Here is a 27679-nt window from a genome sequence, read left to right as displayed (position 1 = left end):
TTACACAATGGGGCCACAAGAGAAACTCAGCCAACCGTACTTGTGTTTAATGGAGACATTGATTGTGGACGCGCCGTGTGACGGACACAGTCATTTCTAATCAGTGATGTCACTCTGTGTGTGTGTGTGTGTGTGTGAGTGTGTGTGTGTGTGTGTGTGTGTTAGGGATGGTAAGATTCACCGATTCGCAGCGGTGCACCGGTGGAAAAGCTCACGATGTGATTGTTCCGATTAAAAAGGCGTGCACCGGATACAGTTTGGGATGAACTCAGGATGCGTCGTTTCTAACACCTTTGCATCGGTCAAATCCGATTTATTTATGTACAGTTATCAGTAGAGGCCCTATGCCTTTATTATTTAGACATGTGACCAGTAATTTGTGACCAGTATTTTTATATTTAGATTGAGTCCTCCTCTCTAGGAATCAATCTTAATATTTCTCAAGTTCGCTCTCATCGCCACTGCTGTCAGTGGCCAATTCTCGTTAACTCTCACGCCAGTTGGAGGTGGAGATAAAATTGGAAATATAAACAAACTATCTGGACCGTGTTGAATTGCGTAGCAACATATTCTTTTGCTTCGCATCGTATTGCGTTAAATCGCATTGTGTTAAATCAAATCGTGTCGAATTGTACTGCATCGCAATAGGGCTGAATCGTATCATATCGCATTAGTAGTTGCTTCATATGTATCTTTAATGTATCGGATCGTTGGCAATGCATCAGCCTCAGTGACAGAGATGCACAGCCCTTGTGTGTGTGTGTGTGTGTGCCTGTGTTTGTGTGAGGGTGGGTGGGTGGGGGAAGGGTGCAGGAGTTGGGTGTTAGGTTGTGGTGGGGGTCTAAGGTGTCCACTGTGGGAATCAGGGACAACAGGAAGGGAGAGTCTAACCCCCCCCCCCCACCCCCCCCGACACTGGTTATAGCCAAGGTCAGAGGCCAAGGGGTTGAGTGTCAGGAGAAAGAGAGAGTTTGTGTTCTCGCTCAAGGAAACGAGCTGTCTCCCCTGTCATCTCCTCCTATCTCTCCATCTCGCTCTGTCTCTCTGTTTATCTATCTATCTATCTATCTATCTATCTATCTATCTATCTATCTATCTATCTATCTATCTATCTATCTATCCACCTGTTTTCTTAAAGAGTCTTTTATCACCTTGATAATGTAATAACACAGTATCTCTAATCATTACAACATTGTGACAATGCCATTTCCACACATATTAAATGTCCAACTCACTGAAATATTAAATGTGAGAAAAACACAGTCGGAGGCTGAGAGATATAGAAATATTAATTACACCATGGTTAGGTATGATGTGCCCTGTAGTTGCTGGTTTAAGTATTTTAAACATGTTCTTTAAAATCAGTATGTCTGTCTCTCAGCTTGTCCATTGCTTTCTCTCTCTCTCTCTCTCTCTCTCTCTCTCTTTCGCTCATGGCATCTGCTTTCAATTGTATTCAAAATGATAAATTTGCATACCAACACCTGCATTTTACAGTAAACAAACGAAATCATTTACATTAAACCAGTGCGATTTAAAACCTCCCAGTTTCTGCCTGTAGACTGGCCCCGTGTTTTAGACTTCAGAACGTCTTCATCATCTTCATCATCTTCATCATTCCAGACTGCCCAGCTCCTCTCTCTCTCTCTCTTCAGCTTTCACTCAGTCACAATGCAGTCCTCATGGCATGACAGATAAGTAGTTTGACATCTCTCTCTCTCTCTCTCTCTCTCTGTCTCTCTCTCTCACTCTTCCATAATCCAGCGAGCTCAAAGATCGAGCATAAAAGACTTCTTTTCTTTTCGAGGATTACACATCAATCGAACATCATCTCTAGCTCCCCTGAAATTTTTTTTTTGCAAAACTTCGTATTGTCCGAAGCAAAGTCACCGGCGTTCACTATCTGTGTCTTCAACACCTCGTCGACAGTTTTAAAAAAAAAAAAAAAAAAAGGAAAAAAAACCCAGAGGGGGGGGGTTTATTTTTGTTGGAGGAGAGAAGAGAGGGGAAGAGCGAGCTCTTTACGAGGATGAACGGATAAAGAACTTTGCAGCGTTTGGATCGTGACCTTTCCCAGTCTGCTGGGAGCCGGCTACAGAACCTTCTCCAAAAACCCCAAAAGGCGCGCCCCTTCGTTCTTCAGAGCGTCCTCCGCGAACGGGCGACGGCCCGTCGTCTTCCAGCGCCCGGGCGGGTCGAGATTGACGTCTCAATAGAGGGTCCGGGGACGGTCTTTTCCAACCACCGTTTCACTGTGGGCCCTTATTGTCCCCCTCCTCCCCAACTCCCTCTCTCACACCCCCCTCCAGGCAGAATCTGGCCTTGAAACTATCCTAAAGGGGGAGGTGGGTGGAAGGGGGGGGGGGGGACGGAGGGGTGCACTCTCCTCTCGTCACGCCTCGCTGGCCCTCAATTGGTGTCCGAGTCAGCGCCCGCAAAAAAAAAAAAAAAAAAAAAAAAACCTGGCGCGTTCCATATACGCCCACTTTTGCATATGAATGGCAGACCCATTGTCCAAGCTTAAATGCACATTAAACCTGTCTGGAAACAAGCAAAAGGAGGCGCAAACTCCCTCTCTCCTTCACGAACTAATTAATTGGACATTGGAGATTTCGGAGGAGAGGAGGAGGAAGAAGAAGACTCCTTCAAAAGCCAAAAGCTGTTTAGCTCCCTGCCTGTAAAAAAAAAACAACAAAAAAACAGAGAAGGAATAAACGGCAGAGCGTCGGGTATAAAGGAAGTAGAATGTTTATAGTTTTGCCAGAAACATGCCTCACGGCCGCGCCTGGTGTGTGCGCTTCCCCCGGAGTTGGATTGAAATTTTTCTGGCTTTTGTGTCTGGCAGGGAGTAAATCGATTCGTCGGAAAAAAAAAAAAAAACGGTGGCCGGGGAGGGGTACGGGGACGCATTCGTCCAAACCCCCCGCAGGTCTTCCTCTGTTAAGAAACCGAGAGAAGTTTCTAGAGAAGCCAGCCAGGCCTGTCACAGGAAGGTCAAAGTGCGCCATTGAAAACAAGCTGTTTTGAGAAGAGACCAGGGGGAGAACCCGCCGTTCTTTAGGTCTGGTCCAGTTCAAAGAGAGGTCTGGTTCTGAACCGGCTGAGACTGGTTCCCCGATTACGAATCATCATAACATATGGTTAACGCACTGACAGATGTTACAAATGTTCTCAAGTCTGACGAAAATGGTGAAGTCCGAAGACAAACCGATCGTGCGTTCTCGTTCGCGCTTCAATCTGAGGTTTTCCTCATTCGCCCGTTCTTTACAGTCGCCTCTTATGCTTCCTCACTGGGGTTCGAAAAAACGAAAAGAACGATTGCACGTAAAATGTGTCCAAGCCTATATTATGTTACCAGTGAATTCAGTTTCCCTGAACAGAGGTATGAGGCTAATATTCTGCTCAGAATTATGCTGGCGTTAATTTACAGATTTAAAAACACGTGCACACACACACACACACACACGCCATAGATCACTGGACACATTATGGCTGTTCATAGCAAGAACACAAAGGATCTTCACCTGATTTGAACCCAGAATGAAACAAGTACAGACAACGGAGGGTTTTTTTTTTTTTTTAAGTCTTTTGAGTTTAGAGATAGTCTTGCATAGACAAAGCACTCAGAGTCCACTGTCTACAACTGTCCAAACGGTTTTGTGGTAAAGAAAAAAAAAAAATGCTGCTGTTAATGCCAGGGTTGGAACAGTGTGCAGAAACACCTGGAGAGAGAGAGAGAGAGAGAGAGAGAGAGAAAGAGAGCTGTCTGTGATCTTTTGTGGAGGGAAATATTGTTCGTGCTGTTGAACTGAAGCTAATTTTTGTGGCATCACCCCACGCCGTTCTTTGTGTCTCCAGCTCCAGCTACACACAGAGGCACACACACAATACACACACACACACACACACACACACCAACTGGCCCCATCCCGCATGCAGAAAAGTGCTGGACGGCCATCATCAGCCCAGTGGGGTTTGTTTGTGACAGGCCAGTAGGAGACGCTCACATAAGCCCAGTTCACAATATCCGACCCGCTGACTCAAGGACCGGGACCCGAAAGGGGGCCAGCCAGCGAGGGGCCACTGGGAACCATGGGCCTCCTCGTGGAGCTCCTCCAAGAGGCCCAGCTGGCCCGTCAAACTTCTCCCATCACGTCTCTCTGCCCCCCCCCCCCCTCCTCAACCAGGGCTTATTCTTTTAATTAGACAACTCAGAGAATTAGCACCCCGAGGGACACCACCGTTCCTCAAAACCATCAAACCCCCCCCCCCCAATTCACCTCCTCCTCTACTCCCTCATCGCTGCCCTCTGCTGAGCCTGCTCCACAAGGGGTGCTTTGCGCCCCAAACCCATATACATAATCCCGCCCGCTCCGCCACTGACCCCCCCCCCCCCCTTCTAAAAATTTCTCAATAGCACACGCCTCTTTTAGGCTGGGGGAGGAGGTGGTGGTGGTGGGGGGGTGGAGTTGCTCAAAAGGATCCCGCTGCTCCCCTCCTTCAGGGGTCCTGAGGACGCAGTGAGAAAATGAAGACCTTCGTACCCTTCCAAATCCCCAGGAATTTCTCATTAAGCGCAGGTCTCGGGCTCCTGTGGACCCCAGGGAATAGCAGCCCCCCCCCACCCCCCGCCCCCCACACTCCCCCTCCATTTCTCCCCTCCAGTATGGTGCTTCTCCGGTAGGACACTCTATTCTGAGATGGGGTGTGTGTGTGTGTGTGTGTGTGTGTGTGTTGGGGGGGGGGGGGGGGGGGGGGTTCAGTGCAGCGGCTGCATCTTATTCACCTCGTCTCATTTTGTTCACACAAGAACGCCAATACCCCCCCCCCCCCCCCCCCCCCCCGCACCCACCCAACCCACACCCTCCTCCTCCTCCTCGAATAGCCGCATTCAGAGCCCCTCAAGACTTCCTCTTCTTTTCATCGCTTTTTCTTTCTTTTTTTTTTTTTTTTTTGAGGAGGGGGGGGGCCGGTGTATGTGTATGTGCACAAGAGAGCGCCCCACCGAAAGATGGACACTTCAGACAAAGAATAGAGTTATTGAAATGAATGACATCTCCTTTATTCTTCCTCCTCCTCTTTCGATTCGTCCCGTAAGACGAGAGACAGGGACTTGGATTGTCACTATGTGGCCACCACAGGTTCCGAGTTTGGTCCTCCATGCGAGCGTAGACAGTAGGTTGAGAGGGTGATTTTTGTGGTATCACGTCTTACTTTTCAGACATTTCGAAGGTAACGGCCGTTGCTCACACCACGCAATGTCTTTTCAACAAAGCGAGATGACGAACTTGTTAAAAAAAAAAAAGTTGTGAAAATTTGGACAGAGGTCCAGCGCGCCGTTAAACTTACCTGCAGAAAAGCCCGTTCCTGCGTTGCCAAAGACAGAACAGCTGACTCCATCTAGTGGAGAAATGATATTTATACCTCTGTCAGACCTAAAGAAACTCGTGCTGAAACTTTCAAATATTTAATGGATATCTCCCAGATACACAGTTGTACATTTGTAAAGATATACTTTATTTGTATAATGAACTGATTTAAAGAGATTAATTAAAAAAAAAATTAAAAGGAGAAGAGTCCTTTCTGACACTTGAGGAATTCAGTTCAAAATTCTCACATCTGAGTGTATGCACATGAATGTGAGTTTATGTTAAAAAAAACTTCTGAAAGTGAGCAAAATAAAAGAAAAAGAAAAGCCTTCCCAAATCGAGGAGAAAAAAGTATGCAGAGACATGTCTTCCTGTCATACAGTTTTTCCATAATATTCAGGTTTAATCTGGAATAGCACTGTATGAATTGTCTAAATTTAAAATGAATTTCTGGTTTGGTTTACCTCTTAACCTGTTTCATTAACGCAAAGCTTGCGAAATGATAGCAGTCACAAAATAATGCATTCATTATCATCAACGGAGGTTACGATTCTGAACACCTCTCAAATTAAATATATAAAACATCTTTACATTGACATGTTAATAGAATATCAATGGAAAAAAATCTAAATGTAATATAAATATAAAAGGTGATCAGTTTAAAGCTAAATCTGTCTCATCAAAATCAAAATCTTGCAGATGAATGGAAGTCTGACTCAGGAGAGAAAGAGAGAAAGAAGGAACAAGGGATAGAAAAAACAGAGATACAGAGAGAGAAAATGAGACAGAGACAGAGAGAGAGAGAGACAGAGAGAGAGAGACAGAGAGAGACGGAGAGAGAGAGAGAGAGAGAGCTGTCACAAGCTAAGACAGCTGACAGCTGGGATGGGTGAGGTCGTAGGTCGGGAGCCGGGGGTCGGGGAGTGAGGGAGGAGGGTGGGGTGCATTGGAGGGAGCAGCAGGGGAGGAGAGCGGAATTTAAAACAACAGGAAGAAGCTTCAGCACTGACACACACACACACACACACACACACGCACTGGTCTGTGGGCCTGAGTAGGGAGCAGTGGATCACTGCCCACCAGAACCTAAATAAACGGAGATAGTGAGATGGTGAGTCACCTCTCCTCATCTGCTCCTTCACAGCTGCTCCTCTGGATCAATCCAACACACACACACACACACACACACACACACACACAAACACACACACACACACAGTGACTGATCAAAGTCTTTTTCAGTTTCACAAACATGCTGTCTACTCATTTAACACTCTGCTTAGCCTCCTCTCCTTAGCCTATTCATTTTTTTTTTTTTTTATCATTGGATACGTTTTGAAGAAAACAAAAATATGTGTATCTACTGTTTCTGACAACCATGGACTTGGCTCTGTATTGTTTTCACCACAGACATATAGCAGACAGCTCAGGTGTCATTTATACACCACTTTTACGGCGTTCGGTCACACACCGACCGACCAGACAAACATCGTTTACCAACACGGGTCGGGCAGGAGTTATGTCAGAAAACCACAAGAGTTATGAAACTTCGAGCTTTGCTTACGTTCCTTAGAAACTTGCATGGTCATGATTTTACCGTTCAAAGAGTGCCGTAATGTTAATGATTGAACTTTAATTAATCAGAATGCTCAGGGGCCTGCGCTTCTTTGATTTTGTGCTTGGATTGTACTGCCACCTGGCGGACATATTTATCATTGCTGGCTACTGCCGGCACGCTCGTCTTATTGAAAAGCAGTAATTACAGAGATATTATAATGTGATTATTGTGATATTATTATGTGGCTACCTAACACAGGCTTCAAAGTACAACCCATTTTTAAAATAATGAACAGTGCTAATTTTGTAGAAGTTCTCAGATTTATTTTGGTATTTTAAATCTGAACAATTCATCATAATTCCTTAAGCAATTTGTATTGCACACTCACTGAAATGCCATTTGGTTCGTGGAATGACATCGAAATCATGCCCTCAAGGCAACTCCCAGTTCATACATTTACCGTCAGGAGGTCAACTCAAGTGCTGGTCTGACCACTAGAGGGAGTAGTAACGACAGGACCTGCCGATGGCCTCCTGGCGGACTCAATACAATGCACGTTCAGTTAAGGTAAGAAGATGCGTTTCAGCAGTTAAGCGCACCGCTAAATAAATAACCCGCCTATTCAAAGTAAGATTTTGTCTTTCATTCAGTTACCAATTTCATGGAGAACAGTGGAACTAAACGCACCTCCATAAACACCAATACCTATATAAACCGTATTTACGGCCACGATTATCTTTAAATCAAACGAGTGTTTTATAGCTTGTCATCTGCATCACCGTCTCATACAGATTTTGTTAATAATTTATTTGAGCAGGATCAGTGAATGAACAAGGTAATGTAATGAACTATCATTTTACTGACTAATGCCGGTAGAGGTTGCCCCCTAGTGCAGTTTTGCCGTTTGCCTCATACCACCCTACTACGACTCTCGTGACATGAGATAAGACTCAGAGGTAAACTTCTGCGGCTGTTTGATTTGAATCACTAGCCTATAAGGTAGTGCACAAGAAAGCCAACCAACGGTTTTACGTCTTGCTTTTTGTACACTGATGTTGACTGATGACAGCGTTCAAACAAAGTCATTCACGTGATCGATACATCAGTGTGCATCCAGATTGTATGTCATTTTCATAATTCTAAATTGCATGTGCACATTGCTAACCTGGACACGTTATCACCAAGCACTAACATTCGTCGAGTTTTTACTGATAGACACACTCCGTCAGACAGATATAAGCTATCATTTCTCTCATCTGATTAACATAATCAGAATAAAGATCAGATCAGAGTGTTAATGAATTTGCCGTCCATGAACAACAAAGACAGGTCTTGAATATTCGGCATTACTCAACAAGTCAGTCCATTGTGAATGACAACACGAACAAACATTCGAATTGCTTAGGAAGCACTGTTTCGAGCACTGAGGAGTAAATAGTCTTCAGTTCAACCCAGTTCATTAAGGTTGGCCAGATTCCGCCTGTCGAATCGCAATAGGCTGCAACGAACAAGGTTACACCAAGGGGTGAGTACCTCAGTGTTATTCCCATCGACAGATTCGAATCCTCAACCTTTGGCAACTGTGCCTGTATTCGATTCTCAGAGCTTTTTGATCGGTTGTCGTTTAACGACGACGATTTGATGGTTACATTTCAACTTTCGTTTGTGCTTAATCGCAATCCAGATTTGAAACCGTTACCAAGGGCATTCCAACTACAGTACTGGCATATTTGGAAAGCATGCCTCGAGCGATTCAAACGTCATTGTTTCTGTTCAGGCCCATATACGACGTTCACTTTTACTTTTCTGACGCTCTTGACTTCTTAAGTGTCCAGTATGACTTTCAAAACTTTCTCTTTTTAAAAATAAATATTTTAGAGCACCAGATCATATAATAAATATTTTCTGTATATTGACGACATATAAAATCTATTCATAGCCTTTTAGAGAAGCGGTGCTGTTTATTTTCACTCTGTTGGGGCGCTGCCGCGCTCTGCAGGCCTAGACCACTCTCATGCGAGAACAGCAGCATCGGTCCAATGGTTCGTTTTTTCTGCGCAGATGTCAGTTGCTTATAGATACTTGCAGACTAATGAAATACAACTCAAAGAAATTGAGGGAGGGAACATTCAGTTCTTAATCATTATGAACCGGCAGTAAGCTACAATTACGCGGTGCGGTCGTCAAGTGTGCACTTTGCAACAGTGCACCTCAGTCAGCACAATACTTCATTTACTTTATTTGATCATTTGAAACGTTATAACGTATAATGTCCAGGTTTGTGACCTCGGTCGATGTTTCGAACAACTGTCCGCGTGTCAGCGCAGAAAACGCGCACTTTTTTTGTCCTTCAGTCTCACAACCATTTCACTTTCAGCTTTGACGACTGTAAATGGACACTTCCTTCAGGGAAATTGTACCACCCGTACCCTGCTCTCCTTTCCCCTCCCTTCGCCTTGAAAAACGGCAGAGGAATAAACAGAAGTATACCGGTGCTCAGTGAAAAGAAATAAATTCGATGGTGGGGACGGTCGTCTCTCACTGTATCACCCATTACAGTAACAGCAACATAGAACCCCCATCTCTATACCCCTGCCACACAGAGGCTGTGTAGCGTTGCGCATATTTCTAGTGTAAACTGTCGTGAAAGACCTCATATCCTAACATTTGTAATAAATAGTTCTTGTGTGATTCAGCGTCCATTCGACACAGAGTGGTTATCACTGTGGAATGTGAAGCTTTAAGATTCATGCATGTATACTCGGCACATGCTGCAACTGAACCCTAAATGTTCAAATATGAAGTGCAAATCGAAATTTTAACACTTTGTGGCCTGTTTCTGCGTAGCAGACTCCATTTTGAAAGCCCAGTAGAGCACAGGCTTGGCGCTGAACCCCGGCTAACCGAAAAAATAATGTTTTCCGATCTGCCTCTCATTATTACAACAAAACGTCAATGAACTGAAACGGTTTATTTTCGAAAAAACCACAGCAGAATAAAGTAGGTGATAACCAGTGGTGGAGGAAATAAATCTCATTTTAATCTCTTAAAGGCACAACCATGTGCATTCTCTGATATAACTCAGAGTATGACACAATCACAGCCCATAAGCGTTTTGGAAGCCTGTTTTTTAAAAATGTGACGGTCCCTGTTGATACTGTCACTACAGAAAACTATCATGGGCTCTTTAGGGTAGAACAGGCTACCGCAGCTCTGCTCCACTCGCAGGGGGGTGGGTAGCAGTGCCGATTGGCTGTTCATAGACAGCCACGGACAGTCACGGCTTGAAACAGACACAGGGACAGGTCGGCTGCAAAGGAAAACTATAATCATTTTAATTGAAAAGTACAAAGTGCGCAACGCAATTAGGATCTGTGCAACAGCAACATCGACACTGCGCAGTACGGGAACGGTTTTTTGTTTGTCAATGCAATGTAAGCTATTTTTATTTTTGAAGGGGGCCGTTGGTAGAGTGATAGCTAGCTTAAGTGGGAAGAAGATGTGTTGAGGTTTCTGGCCTAGCGTTGCTGCTGCGGTGATCTTGTGATCCACTTTCACAATTTTGGAAAAAAGGTCATTTCAAACCCAAAACTGAAGAGTTTTCACTTACTATCAGTGAGACCGACTTGTAAATGGTAAGATTTCGTCGGGGTTTCCTTCCACTTGTGGTTTTATTATGTTTAAATCTTAAGACATTTTTGGACAGGTTGACCGGTGCACTATATGTCTGTGAACTTATGTTGGCATGTTAGCCCGGTAGGAAGAGTATACATTGTTACTGTAGGACGCGCTCCAAGAGGCAATTCTGAACGTCTTAATGATAACATCTCTGTCATTTGATGCCAGTGTTAATTCCTGAATTCTCCAGTACTTTTACTTTACACGTCACTTAAAGTCCTCGGCTCACTTTGGACTGGACACCACACCAGTGTCACCTGAGCGTTAGATACTGCTACGTCTTGTTGCCTAGTCGAGCGTTGATATGTGTGAGAGTGTCACACGGAAACACTGCACAGCGCATCACTTAATTAGGCTGTTAACGACCCAAATGGTTATTTACAGCCCAGATCGAACGTTTGTAAATTCCCTCTCGCGGAGTTTGCTGCACGAGTCATATTTTGATTATGATTTTGTTAACATTGAAGAATGTTCAAGAATGACTTTACAGATGCATGTTATTGTTTTAATCTGATATCTGAATTTGTTTCATTTTTGTGTGTGTGTGTGTGTGTGTTTGTTTGTTTGTTTGTTTTTGTCTGAGATGACATGCTTGTGTATGTATTTTGACCAGATAATGGAGCCTTGACAGCATGAATCAACCCCATGAACAATCTGAAAGGGATGTACCAGCATGCAACCTCAGTCCTCAAAGCTTTGACGGTGCTTTTTCTCCACGCAGCAAACAGGATTCATCAGACGCATCATGTTCGAAGCACCTGTCCTCAGGTACTGCCCACACCTCCTCAACCACATATTTGCTCCACGACCAGAACGACGACTTGCCTTACAGTCCCCTGAGAAAGCTCCAAGACCTAACCTCCATGGTGAGTTTCCCAGACTTGTCCTTCAGGGACAGGGTTCCTAGAGGTGTCAGCAGTGGTGTGCCAATGAGGACTCCCACAGTCAGGAGTCCTGGTTGCCCTAGACGCTCGGTCAACACCCCTTCAGCGCAGAACCCCAAGAAGATGGACGGCACACCTCTGCAAGCCGGTTCCGACAGCAGGTGCGTCTTGCCGCCAAGCCCGGCCTTCAGCATGGACTCCTCCAGCCCCTTCGCTAACCGCCTGCACTTTGAGTCCATTTTGTTTGAAAACGGGGAAGAGGAGGAGGAGGAGGAGGATGACGACGAAGAGGACAAGGAGACGACGTCCTCTCAGGTGGGAGACTCGAGCAGCTCGAGGGAAGGCCGCGATCCAGTTTCAAACCCGAAGACGAGGTCTTTTACAGAGCCGAGCTTATCCAGGGGCAAAGCTTTGTCAGGGAGAGCGCCGTCGCGAGGGAGGGCGTCCGGTTCTGAGGCGGAGTCGGCCAGCGACTGTGAACCACGCTCACTGGGCAGCAGTCCCGCGGGAGTTTCAATGGCAAGTTTCTAGTCATTTGTTCATTGCAGGGTAGAGCCGCTAACAGTTATCGCAGTTATCAAATCACATGCGCTCATAGCCAATCACGTAGCTTCACTGCCCACCTCAAGTGATCATTAATGTGTCGACACTGAGTGGTTTTATGATTTGCCAGGGCAGTCATGACCCAGTCAAAACACAGATGTTTACCTGTTGCCTTAGTTACGCTGACGTGTGTCTTATAAAACACATTAGTGCAAGAGATTTAGGTTTAGTATTATACATCATATGTATATGATACTTGTAATACTTCATGTCATTTCTAGAGACTGTTAAAATTAGGCTTTTTTTCTGAAGAAGGAAAACATGTAATATACCATATTAGAACATAACCATTCTTAATGGTTAACATGTTTATGTTTCTCATAAAGTTATTCTAATTAAGGCCTTTTGGAAATTCTGTGTAGGGCTGACAATTATTTGTAACCTTTTAGTTAAAAATAGAAATAGTTTGTAAAGTAAAAAAAAAAAAAATGCAGCATACTCTTACCCTTCAATGTTTAAAGTTTCAATGCAAACGTAATTGCATGATTTTTCACTTAATGAAGTGTTCTGTCTGACATTTCTGGGATCATCAGTAAGCTAAGTCAGATGGTGTATAGGACTTTCTAAATTCCCTGCTGACCTTTATCTAGACAGAGTTTAGGAAATGCTGCTCCACATATAAAAAGAATGAGTGAAAACTATGCACTGTAAGCCAGAGAAACAGAAATGGAGTCCACCCTATGGGGGTCAAATGAGGACATCGTGGTATTGTTGTGCAAACTCCATATTTAGCGTGGCAGCTGGTTCACCTTACATTTTTTAAATTATCTCATTAATGTACAACATTATGTCTGTAACTGTTCACAGAACAGTTATCCAAGAACATTATCCAAGAGCCCATTTAAATTCAAAGAAACATGTCTTTTGCATACCTTTGTTAAAAATGTAAACATACTATAGTTTCTTTTCATCAATCATTCATTATATTAAAGTACCCTCTAATCCTCAAGTGGACATGTGGACATGACTCTACTTTAAAAAAAAAAAAAAAGTGATTCATTGAAATCAAACAAAATAGCATGCTTCTTCAAAAATATACATTTACTTCCCAAAAAAGTGTCGCAAATATTGACAACCATTTTCAGTACTTATCACACCCTCCGGTTTCAAAGGCAGCACTACTGAAATAATGTCTTTTTGTTCTTATGTGAAAGATAAAAATATATGCATTTCTCCCTCTGCATGAGCCACTGGCTGACGTAACGAAAGAAACTTGGTTTTTAATCAGGTCGTGATACGCAGATGGCTTGGTCAACCATTTTATTGGGTGAATTTGTGGATATATTTGAGATCACTGTCGTGTTGAAAGCTCCATTCGTGGCCAGGGGATTTTTTTTTTTTTCATGGTATAATGAAGTGGAGTTTTGAACAAAATAAGTCTTGGGACATGTTGGAACATCATTCCACTGACCTTAAGAAAAGACACAAGACCAGTAAATGACAAACAACACGCAGCATAAAACATCCATCTTTATTATCCGTCGTGGGTGTTTTATTAAAACATAAGCATGTATCAGTGCCAGACTACTTACTTACTTAGGCCAGAAAAGTTGATTTTGTATGACTGGGACTTGTGCAGTTCCAGTAGAAATTCCATTACCGTTTACACTGGCTACAACTGGGAATCATGATTCACATCCCAGCTGTAGGACATTTGGAGTCTGTAGCAAGGAGAGCGATTAGCGATTATGGTGATCGCATTGGATTTCTCTGGCTGTTTCTTTGTAAGGATGCAAGCTTTGATGATCATGTAATTGCAAGTTTAAAAAAGTGGAAAAGATGTTCATTTCCATGCTGTACAGAGAAAACCTATAAAGACAAAGAAAACAGACAGTGCCGATTCATTTTCATTGGATCTTATTTAAAAGAATTATTTGGGGTGTGAATAATTGTTACACATCTTTTTCAGGGGAAAAAATGGTTTTGTTTTTGAGGAATATATTTCTCTTAGCACAATTTCACATATATATATGTGTGTGTGTGTGTGTGTGTGTGTGTATACACACACACACACACACACACACATATATATATATATATACACACACACATACATACATACATACATACGCACACACACACACACACATATATATATATATTTTTTTAAACTGCCATATAGTTTCACATGATTGGTTTTTGAGCGCAATGTATACCATCCCCATGTATGTGCAGTTAATTACTACTGAAGTTCAGGAGTCAGCTTTTGAATGCCATTGTTGACTTGTCTGGTTTTTGCCAGCAGACAAACAGCCCAAAGAGGAAACCCCTCCCACCTGTGAAATACTCGGAGGGGGAGGTGATATGGGCCAAGTTTAATCGTAGACCATGGTGGCCGAGCCAAGTGACTGTTGACCCAGTTACGGGACTTTACCACAGAATGAAAGGTATATTACACATGATAAACTTGCTTGTAATCTTAGATAGCTCGGTGTAAAGAAATGTGGGTTTGTGGCTAGGTGGTCACGTAAGTTACGCTGTAGTAGATACCATTCTGAGAAGCTCAGCATGACTGAAACATTCATGTAAGAGACAAAATAATGGGGGCCTTCTTAATTATTCAGTGAACTATTTAAATATTGATACAGTGAACTTTTGGGACATTTGTCAGTAACGCTAGTGGATTACTTTCAGAGAGAATCTGTAATCTCTTGTGTTTTTTGTTTTTTTTTTCTTTTAAATGGCGTTTCAGAGCCCAGCGATAGGCTGTGTCGTTTGTATTACATCAGGACCTTTGGAGAACCTGAGGAACAGGCCTGGGTCAGTGGACAAGCCACCCATGTTTTTGAGGGTGGCTTTCAATTTGAAAATCTCCCCGTTCTGAGAAGAAGAGGAAGACAAAAAGATGAAAACTACAGATACTCTGTAATTACTCTAAATACTTGCCAAACATCTGGCCCCTGGTATCATATTTGGCAATTGCAATATCCTGAACACAAAACCACACGGTCTGCTAATTATCTTTTTTTTTTTTTTTTTTTTTTTTTTTTTACTTTTGGGTTGTTCCTCCAGATACCCAAGCGTTTTCTGAATTCCTGGAAAGCCAGTGTGGCAGAGGCGGAAGGAGCTCCTGCGAAACAGCACAGGATCACCAAGTCTACTTGCAGTGCCACAGGAAAGAGTCCCACTGAAGAAGTAAATATACTGAAAGATGAAGAGCCGTCATCTCCCTTACATTCCCCTTCCTCCTCCTCAGAAACTTGTCCCTTAGCGAACGGAATTGTACCACATCTAAACCAGCTCTCTTTGACTGACCAGCACACCTCAAACAAACCTAAACACAAAAAGAATCCTAAGAAATTATTGCCGTGTTACACAAATATTGAGGATTTTGACGTCGAAAATTCGAAGCTGGCGGAGGTTGTGGACAGCCCGTACTCTGACATCGACTCTGTCCCGCGGATTCTTTGTCCTAAGGCTTGTGAGAGGTCTGCGAAACCATCTGTCAGTGAGCAGCCCACAAAACCCACCGCAGGTAAAGAGGTCAAAAAGAATTTAGAGGTTCAGGGTGGCCTTTGGTTTAGCAAAGCAGGGAAGGGCCAAGTGAGTGGAGGTCTTGGTCGCGGGGGGCTAAAATCTATGAACTGTTCCTTCGGGAAAGTGTCTTGTAAAATCAAAACCCCAGACATCAACACTGTAAAGAGCAGAGAAGACCGTGTAGCGGGGCTTGAGCATCTGTCTGATGAGGCCATGAAAGCGCTTGACAGGAGAGTATCCTGTCTGCCCGCCAGTAGTCGTCTTATGACCAGGGCATTAAGAGCAATGGAGGAGGCGGAGCTTAAGAAGAAGTTACACTGTGCCCAGAATCTTGGGTGCTCATCACCAAAACATGAAGTTGAAAATGTAACGTCAAGTAGTTTGGACACTAATGTCGACTGCATTCCAAAGAACGTGCCAACAGCAACTGCTAGTAACGATCAAGAAACTCCATCGCATACTGACAATGATCCCAAATTGTTTTCAGATTTATCTAGCTGCAACAGACCCCAAACTCCGATCAAATCAGAGGATGAGGCCTGTTTAATATCCCAAGAACATGTCACTTTGCATCCAGGTGAGGCCAAGACAGAGAACTGCAAGTCTGAGGTATCGCCCAGTTCTCCAACTTTCTATACCGTAAAGGATTTCGATATGAAAGAGATAACCTTTAAATCTTTGACGAGTGAGGAAAACGGGAAGCCGGTGTCTTTTCAGACGGACGTAAACTACAAGTTCAGTACTTTCCTGATGCTGCTCAAAGACATGCATGATATCAGAGAAAAAGACGGCACCCCTTTGGTTATGGAACCTCCGAGCACAAGTGCACTCATCAAAAAGGAGCCTTCGCTGATTCCAGGGGAGGACTTAGGAGTTAGATTAGGCCAAGATGCAATTAGTAACCGGGGCCCTTCGACTGGATCCCCAAACTGTCAAAAAGGCAGTACGAAGTCCAAGTCCGGATCAAACACCAGTGTGGAAGGCCAACAAAACGGAGGCATCAAAAATCTTCTGACCTCAGAGTGCCCTAGCGCACCCAGGACTTCAAGAAGGCCTACTAAAAAAAGGCGACCATTGGGAGCGAAAAAGAAACCCAGCATCAACAGTGTGCCTTTTAAAATGGCAGAGCATACTTACGGCAGAGATGACCGTAAGCTAACAGAGCAGCCTGTTCACACGGAGGAAGCTGGGTCTCATTTACTTGGCAGTGCCCCCAAGAAACGGTGGCAGAAGTTTGAACAGGACCCTGGAAAGGTGGTTCAGATGGAAGACAGCAGCAGCGGTCAGGAGATGGAACGATTACAAACCTTGTTGCCTTCAGAAAAAAGTTTTATTGCACCTGTTGCAGGACATTCGTGTACATCTCCAACAAATAAAGACATAATCGCAACAGATGTTGCTCGAGAAAAACACACAGACATTACCGAGGGTAGTTGTGAAACGACCACGGTTCCTATTGGTAAGGACATGAGGAGGGTTGGAGGTGATTTTTATTCGTGAAATAGTTTTCTATGCCTTAGGTGTAGTTGCAGGGTGCTTTACATACCTCAAGGGCTCTCTCACTTTCTTTGTCCCTCACAGAACATAAACGCCTCAGAAAACCTAGCAAAAGACTCATAGAATGGACGGAAGAATATGATAAGATTTTTTCTACAAAGAAGAAAGTGAAGAAGAAGCTTGAGACATTCGCAAAGGTAGTTCGATGAAACTGTCACTGGATTATCACGTTGTTTTCTTGGTTTCATTTTTATACAGAATGTGATCATTTTGTCCATAGGTTGGGAAAACCAGTAACAGCGGTGCAGTGATGCAACCATCTCAGAAAACGATAGACAATCCGCTCCCCACACCACCTGAGGTTCAGACTCCCCCGCTGGAGGAGTTGCCTAAGACCACTCTCATCATGGAGTCGACTCCCACCACAGTGACTGCTTCTCCTCCTGCTGACTCCACTCTCTGCCACGGTGGTCAAGTCTTGCCTGTCGATACCCTAACTCCACCTCCAGAAACAGTTCCCTCACCCTCAGAAAGCTGCATAAAGGATGAGTCGCCAATTCAAAACTGTTCAGACACTGGTAAGTCCTCTGAGTGCTAAGTAGTACCCTCAGTGGCTAGATTATTAAGTACACTCATCTAATACTAAGCTGAAGCCCAATCTTCCAGAATTGCTGGGGCATAAACTGCACTTGAGTTGACTGGCATGTTCTCCTGGGGATGTCGGTTGATGCTGATATAGTGTCACGATGTAGTTATTGCAGATTGGATGGCGGTACATTCATGCTGCAAGTGGTCTGTACCATGACATTCCGAGACAAAATGTGCTTTGCAACAGGGGTGTGCTAACGTACTTAGCCCATTGTAGGAATCTACCTGGTCAACAACAACAATGTTCAGAAGTGCTGTCTATGTTGACTCCATATAGATGATGCAATAGGAACTGGAATTCATCAGACCAGGCAATGCAAAAAAAAAAACCCTTTGTCTTGTATCTGTGTTTGTCAAAGTATTCCAGGGGCGCAATGCGAATGGGCAATTTGACGCTCAGTCTTATTGTGATCTCTGCTCACAAGGTATTAGAAATCCGACTGATGCACTGATTGTAAGTCGCTTTGGTAAAAAGCGTCTGCCAAATAACTAAATTGTAAAATTGTAAATTGTTTTCCATACTTCTCTCCTTCCTGTTTTTAAATGACAGAAGTGGAACCTTGTGTGGGCAGCTGCTGCTGTAGCCCAACTGTGACAAGAACCCACAAGTTGTGTATTTCTGAGAGGCTGTTCTGCACACTGTTGTTGTAATGTACTGTTATTCCTCTATTTGTGGCTTTCCAGTTACCTCACATGATCCTTGCCATTGTCCTTTGACGTCACTTTGTCAACAGGCTTGCTCACAGGGCTTTGTGGATGTCAGTGATTGTTGCGTGATCCTCAGTAAACCCCAGGCACTGTCATGTGTTAAAAGTTATTCCTGAGATGTTGGTGTTGCTTGTCCTGTCACTCATTTTGCCCACTCTAAGGTTGAGTCAGGCAGAATGTGGGTCCCCTGATGCTTGTTGGCCAGCTTAGTATAGTAAGCCCTGGTCCTGTGACTCTGTGTCTGGGAGCAATCCATTTTTATGAACAAGGTGGTGTAGATAGTAAACTGGCCACTAAGTGTATACTGTTCTCAAACTTATATTTATTTGTCATAACAAAAACGTTGCTCTCTTCTTTATATAGGTGATGGCTTATATCTTAACAGAAAGAGACAGAGAAAACCTACTAAGAAAATTCTGGAAAGCTCAATTGAAGCAGAACCAATTCTTATGCCAAAAAAGAAGGTATGGGTTTCTGGGGTTTTTTTGTTTGTTGTTTGTTTTTTCAGAGAATTTCTGTCTTAAAATGTGTCAAATTTGGAATGTGGGGGGGGGATCTTACATTTCAGGATCTTACAGTTTTGTAAGATCCTTTGTAAAATCACCCTATTGATGTCCTTAATGATTCAGTTCAGAACCACATAATGCTCCACCTAGTGGCAGGGTTTAGAATGCAGTTCACCTGTTCGGCAGCATGCCACCATTTGTTTACTAAACAGCCCCTAGAAAGTAATGCTCTATTTAAGTAACCATTAATTATGGGATTTACTGGGAAAGTGAAGCTGATCTGACTCTAGAATCTGTCTTGCAGATCAAGCCCCAGAAGACCAGCTTACCGGGTCAAGCTGCTAATTTAGGTTGGTCAAAGAAGTCATGAATTGTTAATAACTGTAGAGGATGATACAGACATTTCTCATATGCAACTCTGGACAGTCATTTGTTTAAGGGTGCCAGCAGTTTGCAAATGTATATATTTTTTGTAGGGAAAAAATCTTATAACAAGTTGGTTCATTAACATGGCCTTTTTATTTGCTCATTTTATTCGTGGGTTCCTGTAATTCTGTTTCTGACTGAATATTATCTTGATGTTTCATTTCTCAACTTGACATATAATTTCATGCTGTGAACAGCTTGTTGAAATGGATCCTCTGTATTATACCTGAGGATGCCAATGTTAGCAAATGAAAATTCAGCTGGGGGAATGCATCAGAACCATTAAAGCACTTAATTTATTATTTCACCACAGTTTTGGGATCCTTAAGTATTGCAATTGTCAAAAAAGTAATATTATAAACTATTTTTTAAATAGTATTTCCTGTTATCATAGTTTTTCTGCACCGTTTTGGTAGGAAAATAGGTGTACTGACTTGCGTATTTGACCGTAGGCTGTGGAGAACCCTCCTCCAAAATGAAGACCAAGCTACCCGATGTAGTGTCCTGTCCAGCAGAGAATGTCCCAACCCTGGAAAGTGCTGTGATGGAACCAAAAACTAGCTTGAGCACAAATGACACTGCGAACTCGGAATCAGCCGAAGATGACAAGGATGACCTGGAAACTGAGGTTTGGGAAAGTTCCAGAATTAAATCCAGTCACAACTCACCACTGCAAATTCTATGAAGATTAAATTTGTATTAGGTGTGGTTAACATTGCTTGGCACAGTTAATGGTAAAGTCAACAACAAACAACATTACAGTCTAAATTAACAAATTAATAAAACGTACCTCTACCTGAAATCCTTCTTGATGTCGATACATCAGTATATGGAAAGAATTGTTTAACGTGTCTCTGTTTGTCCCATTTCCGGTAACTGATAATCGTAGAACAGTATCACAACCCCAGAGTGAGTGTTGTGTCTTCTTGTGCCCTCCAGATGTTTGCCTCGCATTACGAGCTTGGTTGCTCAATGAATGAGGACTCATCATTGTTTGATGACGGCCTCTCAGCCAATAAGAAGCTCCTGGGCGATAGAGGAGGAGGAGCCTCGCTGAAGGAGAATGTGTGTCAGGTCAGTACAGCTTTTGATAAGCCAAGCGTTTAGAATGACTCTATGGTTAGAGTTGTTTTAGATAAACATTGGCTGACATCTGTTCAAACAACCAGCACAAGTATTTGGAGTTACGTTCCTAGGTTCTTAAACTTGGTCTGAACCATGGGCACTTTTCTGTCCCCGTCATGGTTTTTGTAGGTGTGTGAAAAGGCAGGAGATTTACTTCAGTGTGAAGGACAGTGTTGTGGAGCTTTTCACTTACAATGTGTTGGTCTGAGTGAGACCCCTCCCAAGAAGTTTTTGTGTCAAGAATGCTCCTCTGGTAGGTGTCTCTGTTCCCATTCGTTCACACAGGTGTTTGTTGATTATTTCAGCCATCGTTCTTCTGGGACTTTATCTGCTTTGCTCTGTTGCTCTGACAACCAGTCGTTAGAGTAACTTACTTTCTGTACTGAACAACTGCTTTATATCTCTGCCAAATCAAATACAAGAGGTCGTGTAAGAGCTTTAGATGTGTAAGTGCTTTAGATAAATTGTCACGGTTTGCGTGATTGTAACTTTCTGTTCTCGTCCTCTGCAGGCGTTCACACGTGCTTTGCGTGTAAGAAGCCAGGGGAGGACGTGAGACGTTGTATGATCCCCATGTGTGGAAAGTTCTACCACGGGGAGTGTATTGCCAACCACGCAGCCGCGGTACCCTTTAACCGAGGCTTTCGGTGCCCCCTCCACGCCTGTCTCTCCTGCTTCATCGCCAACCCTGCCAACCCGTCTGCCACTAAAGGTGGATAGCACTCAGTTCAGCTCTGTTTGCCTTCCCTTGTCATTCTAAGCAGTGGCCGTGGTTCATAAAAGGTCAATTTGGACGTATCAGTAAAGAGATATCTTGGTTGTGACAGGTGTACACTGGTACATTACCATTTGACATTTAGGCATTGGGAACATATTTAACCTCTATTTACCTCAGTGCATTTGTGTGTGTGTGTGTGTGTGTGTGTGTGTGTGTCACTCAGGCCGTCTGACGCGCTGTGTGAGATGCCCCATTGCCTATCATGCCAATGACTATTGCGTGGCAGCTGGCAGCATAATACTGGCAAGCAACAGTTTCCTGTGTCCAAACCACTTCACTCCGCGCAAGGGCTGCCGTAACCACGAGCACGTCAACGTTAGCTGGTGTTTCGTCTGCTCGGAGGGTTAGTACCTGCTTCCCTTTGGACAGCTTATCAGGGATTGCCCATCAAGCAGTGTGTGATGAAACCGACGGGCTGAAATCGGGAATGAAAACATTAGGGTTGTGATACATCAGAAACAAATGTATGTTTTGTTAATTACGATGGAGTGTTAATCTGTGTTTTTCTTAATTTACTCTGTTTCTAATTAGATACTACATTAAGCTGGTTTCCCAATTGAGTTGGGCAGTTTACATGTAAAGGTCAACTGACAGATGACAAAACTCAAACCTCAAATAAAATTGAAGTTGTTTTTCTTTCAAAGGCAAACTGACTCTTCTAATCGCTCTGACAGCAGGAAGGTCCATAGGGCTCTAAGTTCAAAAACAAAAATGAGGAGTAAATTTGAATGTAGATGGACATCATTTTTTAGTTTTGCTGTTTGTATATGGGCAGTCCCTGTTTGATTTTTCACAGGTAGGAGATGGCATAAGACCTGCTCTTAAAATTTTCAGCCACTTAGACACAGCATTGATCAGCCACCTAAACAGACAGACCAGGGGGGTATTCCAGAAAGCAGGTTTAGAGAAAACTCTGAGTTAGTTAAGCCTGAAGTTGGGCCAAAACTGTCACAGTCATAAGAAGGTCAAACCTGCAGAGTTATTTTACTCAGAGCAGGAAGTAAACCTCCTAATAGAAGAGCCCTAGGGCTCCTCTATTAGGAGGTTTACTACTTACTCTGAGTTAAATAACCCTTGAGTTTTCACTAAACCTGCTCTCTGGAATACCCCGCCCAGGTTTCCTGTCATGTGTGTGTTATTCTCCATTTGTCCTGTAGGTGGCAGTCTGCTCTGTTGTGAGTCCTGTCCCGCAGCCTTCCATCGGGAGTGTCTTAATATTGACATGCCAGAGGGCAGCTGGTTCTGCAATGACTGCCGGGCCGGAAAGAAACCGCACTATAAAGAGGTCGTGTGGGTCAAAGTGGGTCGATACAGGTCAGGATAAACCCCGTGACGTCAGCGAGCTCTGAACTGCAGTGCCAAAAATCTTAACGTATCCTAATTTCGTTAAAACGTTTATTTAAATAAACTATCAGACAGCTGATGGAACAATGTTAAGAAAAACAACAGAAGTTCTGAAATATAACAGACAGTCATTAGTATAAACTTGTCCTGGAAATACCTCAGTTTTTATTTTTGGCCTCTGTCAGGTGGTGGCCGGCAGAAGTCAGTCATCCGAGGAATATTCCGGAGAATATCTTACGCATGAGGCATGATGTAGGGGAATTCCCGGTCCACTTCTTTGGCTCTAAGGACTACCTGTGGACGTACCAGGCACGCGTTTTTCCGTACATGGAAGGAGACGCCAACAGCAAAGACAAAATGGGAAAAGGAGTTGATGCCATCTACAGGAAAGGTATTTTTTTGTCATTTTGTAATTGTCTGAGTCTGAAGAAAAACCTCTTGTTTCCTTCGAGGAACAAAAAAAATCGTTTTGTAATTTTATCTGTGGTTTCTAAAGTGAAGGTCATGCAAGGTACCATCCCTGTAAATATTTTGAGGTGAAACTAAGAACCGTCCAAATACATCACTCACAGAGGTCTCGTTGAAGTTTGTGTTGTAAAATACACTCATTTTGTTTTCATTCCTGCACAGCTTTGGAGGAGGCTGCTGTAAGATTCCAAGAGCTGCAGGCCGAGAAAGAATTGAGGCAGCTCCAAGAAGACAGACGGAATGACAAGAAACCTCCTCCTTACCGACACATAAAGGTATGACCGGGTGCCACCTACCTCATATGTCATACCTCGTACCTCACGGCATGCACTTCATTAAGCGCGCTGAACTTAGCAACCTCAGATATTTTTAATTCCATCTGTGGAAATTTAGGACAGAAGTATACCAAGGCCCTTATGTATGAAGTGTAGCAGAACAAAAATACTGATCCAGAATCAGTTCTTGCGTTGCGCATTCCTAATAAAGATGAATAAATGTCATGAGGGAAGCTGATCCTAGAGCAGCACGCTAAGACATTTGATATGTATGGGACCAAAGACCCAGGCACTTTCCTCCATCTCTTCCACCAGGTAAACCGACCAATAGGAAAGGTGCAGATCATCACTGCGGACCTATCGGAGATCCCCCGGTGCAACTGCAAGGCGACGGACGAGAATCCATGCAGCATGGACTCGGAATGCATCAACCGCATGCTTCTGTACGAGTGCCACCCTCAGGTGTGCCCCGCGGGGGACCGCTGTCAGAATCAATGCTTCACCAAACGTCAGTACTCGCAGGTGGAAATCTTCAGGACGCTTGGGCGTGGCTGGGGGCTACGGTGCTGCCACGACATCAAAAAGGTAAAGCCGTCTCACGTCCGGAAAAATATTCTTTTACAGCCGGCGAACTCTTTTGTTCGGTCGTTGGGTGGACAGTAGGTTATTTCGGAGTGGTTTCAGTGGTAATTACATGGTCAAATTCAATTTTTTATGGTGGAGTTTAGGGTGAGTTCGTGAACGAGTACGTGGGAGAAGTGATCGACGAAGAAGAGTGTCGAGCGCGGATCAAACACGCGCAGGAGAACGACATCTGCAACTTCTACATGCTGACGCTGGACAAGGTGAGTTAACCCCGTGGAACTCCGCTCAGACTTCAGCTGGTCTGATGGATCTGAAACTTACAGATCCACACCCTATTCCAGATCATACCTCAAATTTCCTGCTTTACTGTACGCTATGTTGTATGAATCGTATTGTTTTTAATGTTTGTCATCTTGTAACAGCGAGTTCCCACTGCGGACAGTGAAGTTGTCTTTGACCTTGCTCACGACCTTGACCTTGTGACCCCTGTCTCTGCTCTTTGATAGGATCGTATTATCGATGCTGGGCCCAAGGGAAACCAAGCACGGTTTATGAACCACAGTTGCCAGCCAAACTGCGAGACCCAGAAGTGGACGGTTAATGGAGACACACGCGTAGGACTCTTTGCATTGACAGACATCCCCGCTGGTGAGAAAAAAACACTCTCCAGACGTCTTAGTTTACAGCCATGCTCTCGCTTTTTTTTTTCCGTTATATTCTAAACACTGTCGTGAAGGAGTTACCAGAGCAGTGATTCAGAAACAACAATCCGGAATAGATTTGGAATTTAGAAGTATGTAATGGAACCCGTTTATCCGTGGGGGCGGAATTCCATGGTACTTTGTTCCATTGCATAGTGTATTAAACTGTATTAAATAACTGTTTTTATACGCTATATATCAACATCTTAGGAGTGCCAAGTAGAGCGGTGTTTTGTTTTACTGTGCTCTATTTAATTGGACCAAACATAATGGAGTGACATTGCACTAAATGCTGATTTTTTTTTTTTTGCATGTTTTGTATGTTTTTTTTGTATGTTTATACACTAATTTAGGCACGGAGTTAACATTCAACTATAACCTGGAGTGTCTTGGCAATGGGAAGACAGTGTGTAGGTGCGGTGCACCGAACTGCAGCGGGTTTTTAGGAGTACGGCCAAAGGTAAACTAAGGTCGCTCTATGAGAGGATCTTTTCATTCCTTCTTTCTTTCTTTCTTTAAACTTGACATATTTTAAATATGATGAATAAACAAACAAAATTTTAAAAATGTAAAATTAAAAAGAGAGGAGACAGTAAACAAGAAAGAAAGAAAGAAAGAAAGAAAGAAAAGCAAAGAGAGACAAAGGTTTCATGCTGTCAGTTGCTGTCTTTTAACATTGTCATCTTTGAATGAAATTGATCATTTTTAGGTATAATTTTTACATGTGATGTACCATTGCATTTTTTCACTAAAACGTAACATGTTTATTAATCAGAACCATCCCCCGGGAGATGACAAAGGCCGTAAGTTGAAGAAGAAAGCTCAGGTGAAGCGTAAACCCCAGACAGAGGTGACCAAGGAACGTGAGGACGAGTGCTTCAGCTGTGGAGATGGGGGCCAGTTAGTGACCTGCAAGAGACCAGGTTGTCCTAAAGTTTACCATGCCGACTGCCTCAACCTGACCAAGAGGCCAGCAGGTCAGTCTAACCGTAAGACTGTTACCCTCACAAAGGTAGATTTTGGTTCTTATCAGTGACTTTCTCCCACTCAGACACTTAGGAATGATAACAGCAACAACAACAACAACAGCAATAATATTGCTTAGAAATTCACTCGACTCATCCGTGCAGTAACAGTGTTTTCCGCTGGTAACATTTCTCCGTGGCGGCCCGCCACACCAAAATCAAAATCAGTTATCTAATTCAACGCCTTGGTGACTTGCCCGGGCAGCCCGATCTAATACGCTATATAACGTTTTCATTTACCAGACGTTCTTATAAAGCTCTGCTAAAATGAGCTCACTCAGGTATTTTCCAAGGGAAATAAAAAAAACAGATCAGGGAGGTAAACAGAGCTGGCGTTTAGTCAGGCGGAGGGGAGAAGGCACATCTCTCTCCTCGCTCTCTTAGGTCCAGGCTGGGTTAGCTTAGCTCTTATCCCGGCTCTCTTCCCTTTCAGTAACAGCCTTTCAGTAACTACTATACTGCAGCCTGAGTTTATCTACACACTTTATGGCTGACTAAAGTAACGTGACTGCCGCTAACGGCATACGCTGTTCTGTGGCCGCGGCAGTGTTGCTCGTTTATCTCTGCTTGTACGTTGTTGAGTGAAACAGTGGAGACGGACGACCTGTTGAGGACTTAAAAGTAGCAACCGCTAAAAAAACCTAGTCATAACTGTCACTGAAAAGCAACGAGCCTGTATTAAGTCCTATAATGATTAAGTGTTTGTTTACCTCCATGGACAGAGTAGTGCACACCCCCACCCCCCACCCCCACCCTCCGCTGACATTGCCGCCACGCCAAGCCTCTTGATCCACAGGAAACACTTAGTAAACATGGTGCATATTTATGATACAGAGCATCATATATATATATATATTCGGTCTGTACTTTGCGGACTTTGAACTTTGGGCCTTTGAGGAGTCATCTAACAACTGATAAAAGGGTAGATAACTCATTAGTTACTGGCTCAGTTCTTCGTCATGACGTAGGCAGTCTACTCATTCTTACTGTGAACACGCTTGCTCTTTGACAAGGCTGCTGTGCTGGACCGAGCTGTAGCGGAGACAGCGGTGTTAAGACGATACTTCTCCTCCGGGGTGATTTTTCCCCGTAAGCGTCTTGCTCAAGGGCTCGACCGCCACGGTCAGAGTGAGGTCGGAGACATAAGAACCAGAGTCCCTCTAGTACACCCCTGGTTCCCCTCCTGGCGTCCATTACGTGGAGTCTTAACGAATTGGGTCACGGCCGCCCATATATTCATATATTGTTGGGTGTGTTAGAGACTTTTTCCTTGCCCCTGTTGTCGTGTGCTTGATCACTGGGGGTCCTAGGTACTGATCTCTGAAAAGCTGCATTTTGATTCTAAAAAGTGCTTTGCAAATAAACTTGAATTTGAACATGTTTTGCTACAAAAGAGTTTCTGTGCTTAAGTTTGTGAGACCCTGAAATATGATGATTTTTGTGTGTGTGTGTGTGTGTGTGTGTGTTTGTTTGCGACAGGTCGCTGGGAATGCCCGTGGCACCAGTGTGACCTGTGCAACCAAGAGGCGGCGTCGTTCTGCGAAATGTGTCCAAGCTCCTACTGCGCGTCTCACCGCGACGGAATGCTCTTCATATCCAAGCTGGACGGCAAACTGTCCTGCAGCGAACACGACCCCTGCGGGCCCGAACCCCTGGAGCCCGGAGAGATCCGGGAATACGCCCCGGATCGCGCCACAGCTTACCCCATAAACATCATCCGGGCCGCCCTCAACCTCCCCGACCAGCAGCCCCAGCCTGGCCCCAAATCCTTCTCTTCAGCCACCACTGAGGGCGCACCATCGGCCCAGACCAAGCGTGCTGGGACTCCGCCTACCTTCAATGGTGCCTACGCACCCAGCTCCTGCAGCGGAGAAGGTCAAAAAGAGAAGGATGTCCCGTCAAAGCAAGAGGCACAGAGAGCGCGGGACCGCAAGACGGTCGAGAAGGAGGGAACCATGAAGGATAAAGGGAGAGAGGGATCGGAGATCCGAGGCGAGGGGAAAGAAGAGGAGGAAGAGGGATAA

General features: G+C 44.0%; 1 protein-coding gene across 1 annotated transcript; it reads left to right on the top strand.

Moving 5' to 3' along the window:
* Window positions 1–11237: 11237 nt before the first annotated feature.
* nsd1b (nuclear receptor binding SET domain protein 1b) lies at window positions 11238–27679 on the top strand. Its single transcript, XM_030793275.1, has 20 exons — window positions 11238–12008; window positions 14338–14479; window positions 14785–14957; window positions 15105–16851; window positions 17151–17263; window positions 17347–17644; window positions 18786–18886; window positions 20294–20428; window positions 20609–20732; window positions 20991–21191; window positions 21421–21600; window positions 22415–22571; window positions 22787–22992; window positions 23232–23344; window positions 23660–23929; window positions 24073–24189; window positions 24436–24577; window positions 24984–25090; window positions 25406–25607; window positions 27135–27679. Exons 1-20 carry the CDS (start codon window positions 11238–11240, stop codon window positions 27677–27679), a joined length of 5844 nt encoding a protein of 1947 aa, XP_030649135.1.

This window comes from Chanos chanos, chromosome 16 (genome assembly GCF_902362185.1).
Source record: "Chanos chanos chromosome 16, fChaCha1.1, whole genome shotgun sequence".
Taxonomy (NCBI): domain Eukaryota; kingdom Metazoa; phylum Chordata; class Actinopteri; order Gonorynchiformes; family Chanidae; genus Chanos; species Chanos chanos.
This window is presented reverse-complemented; position numbering and strand designations above follow the sequence as displayed.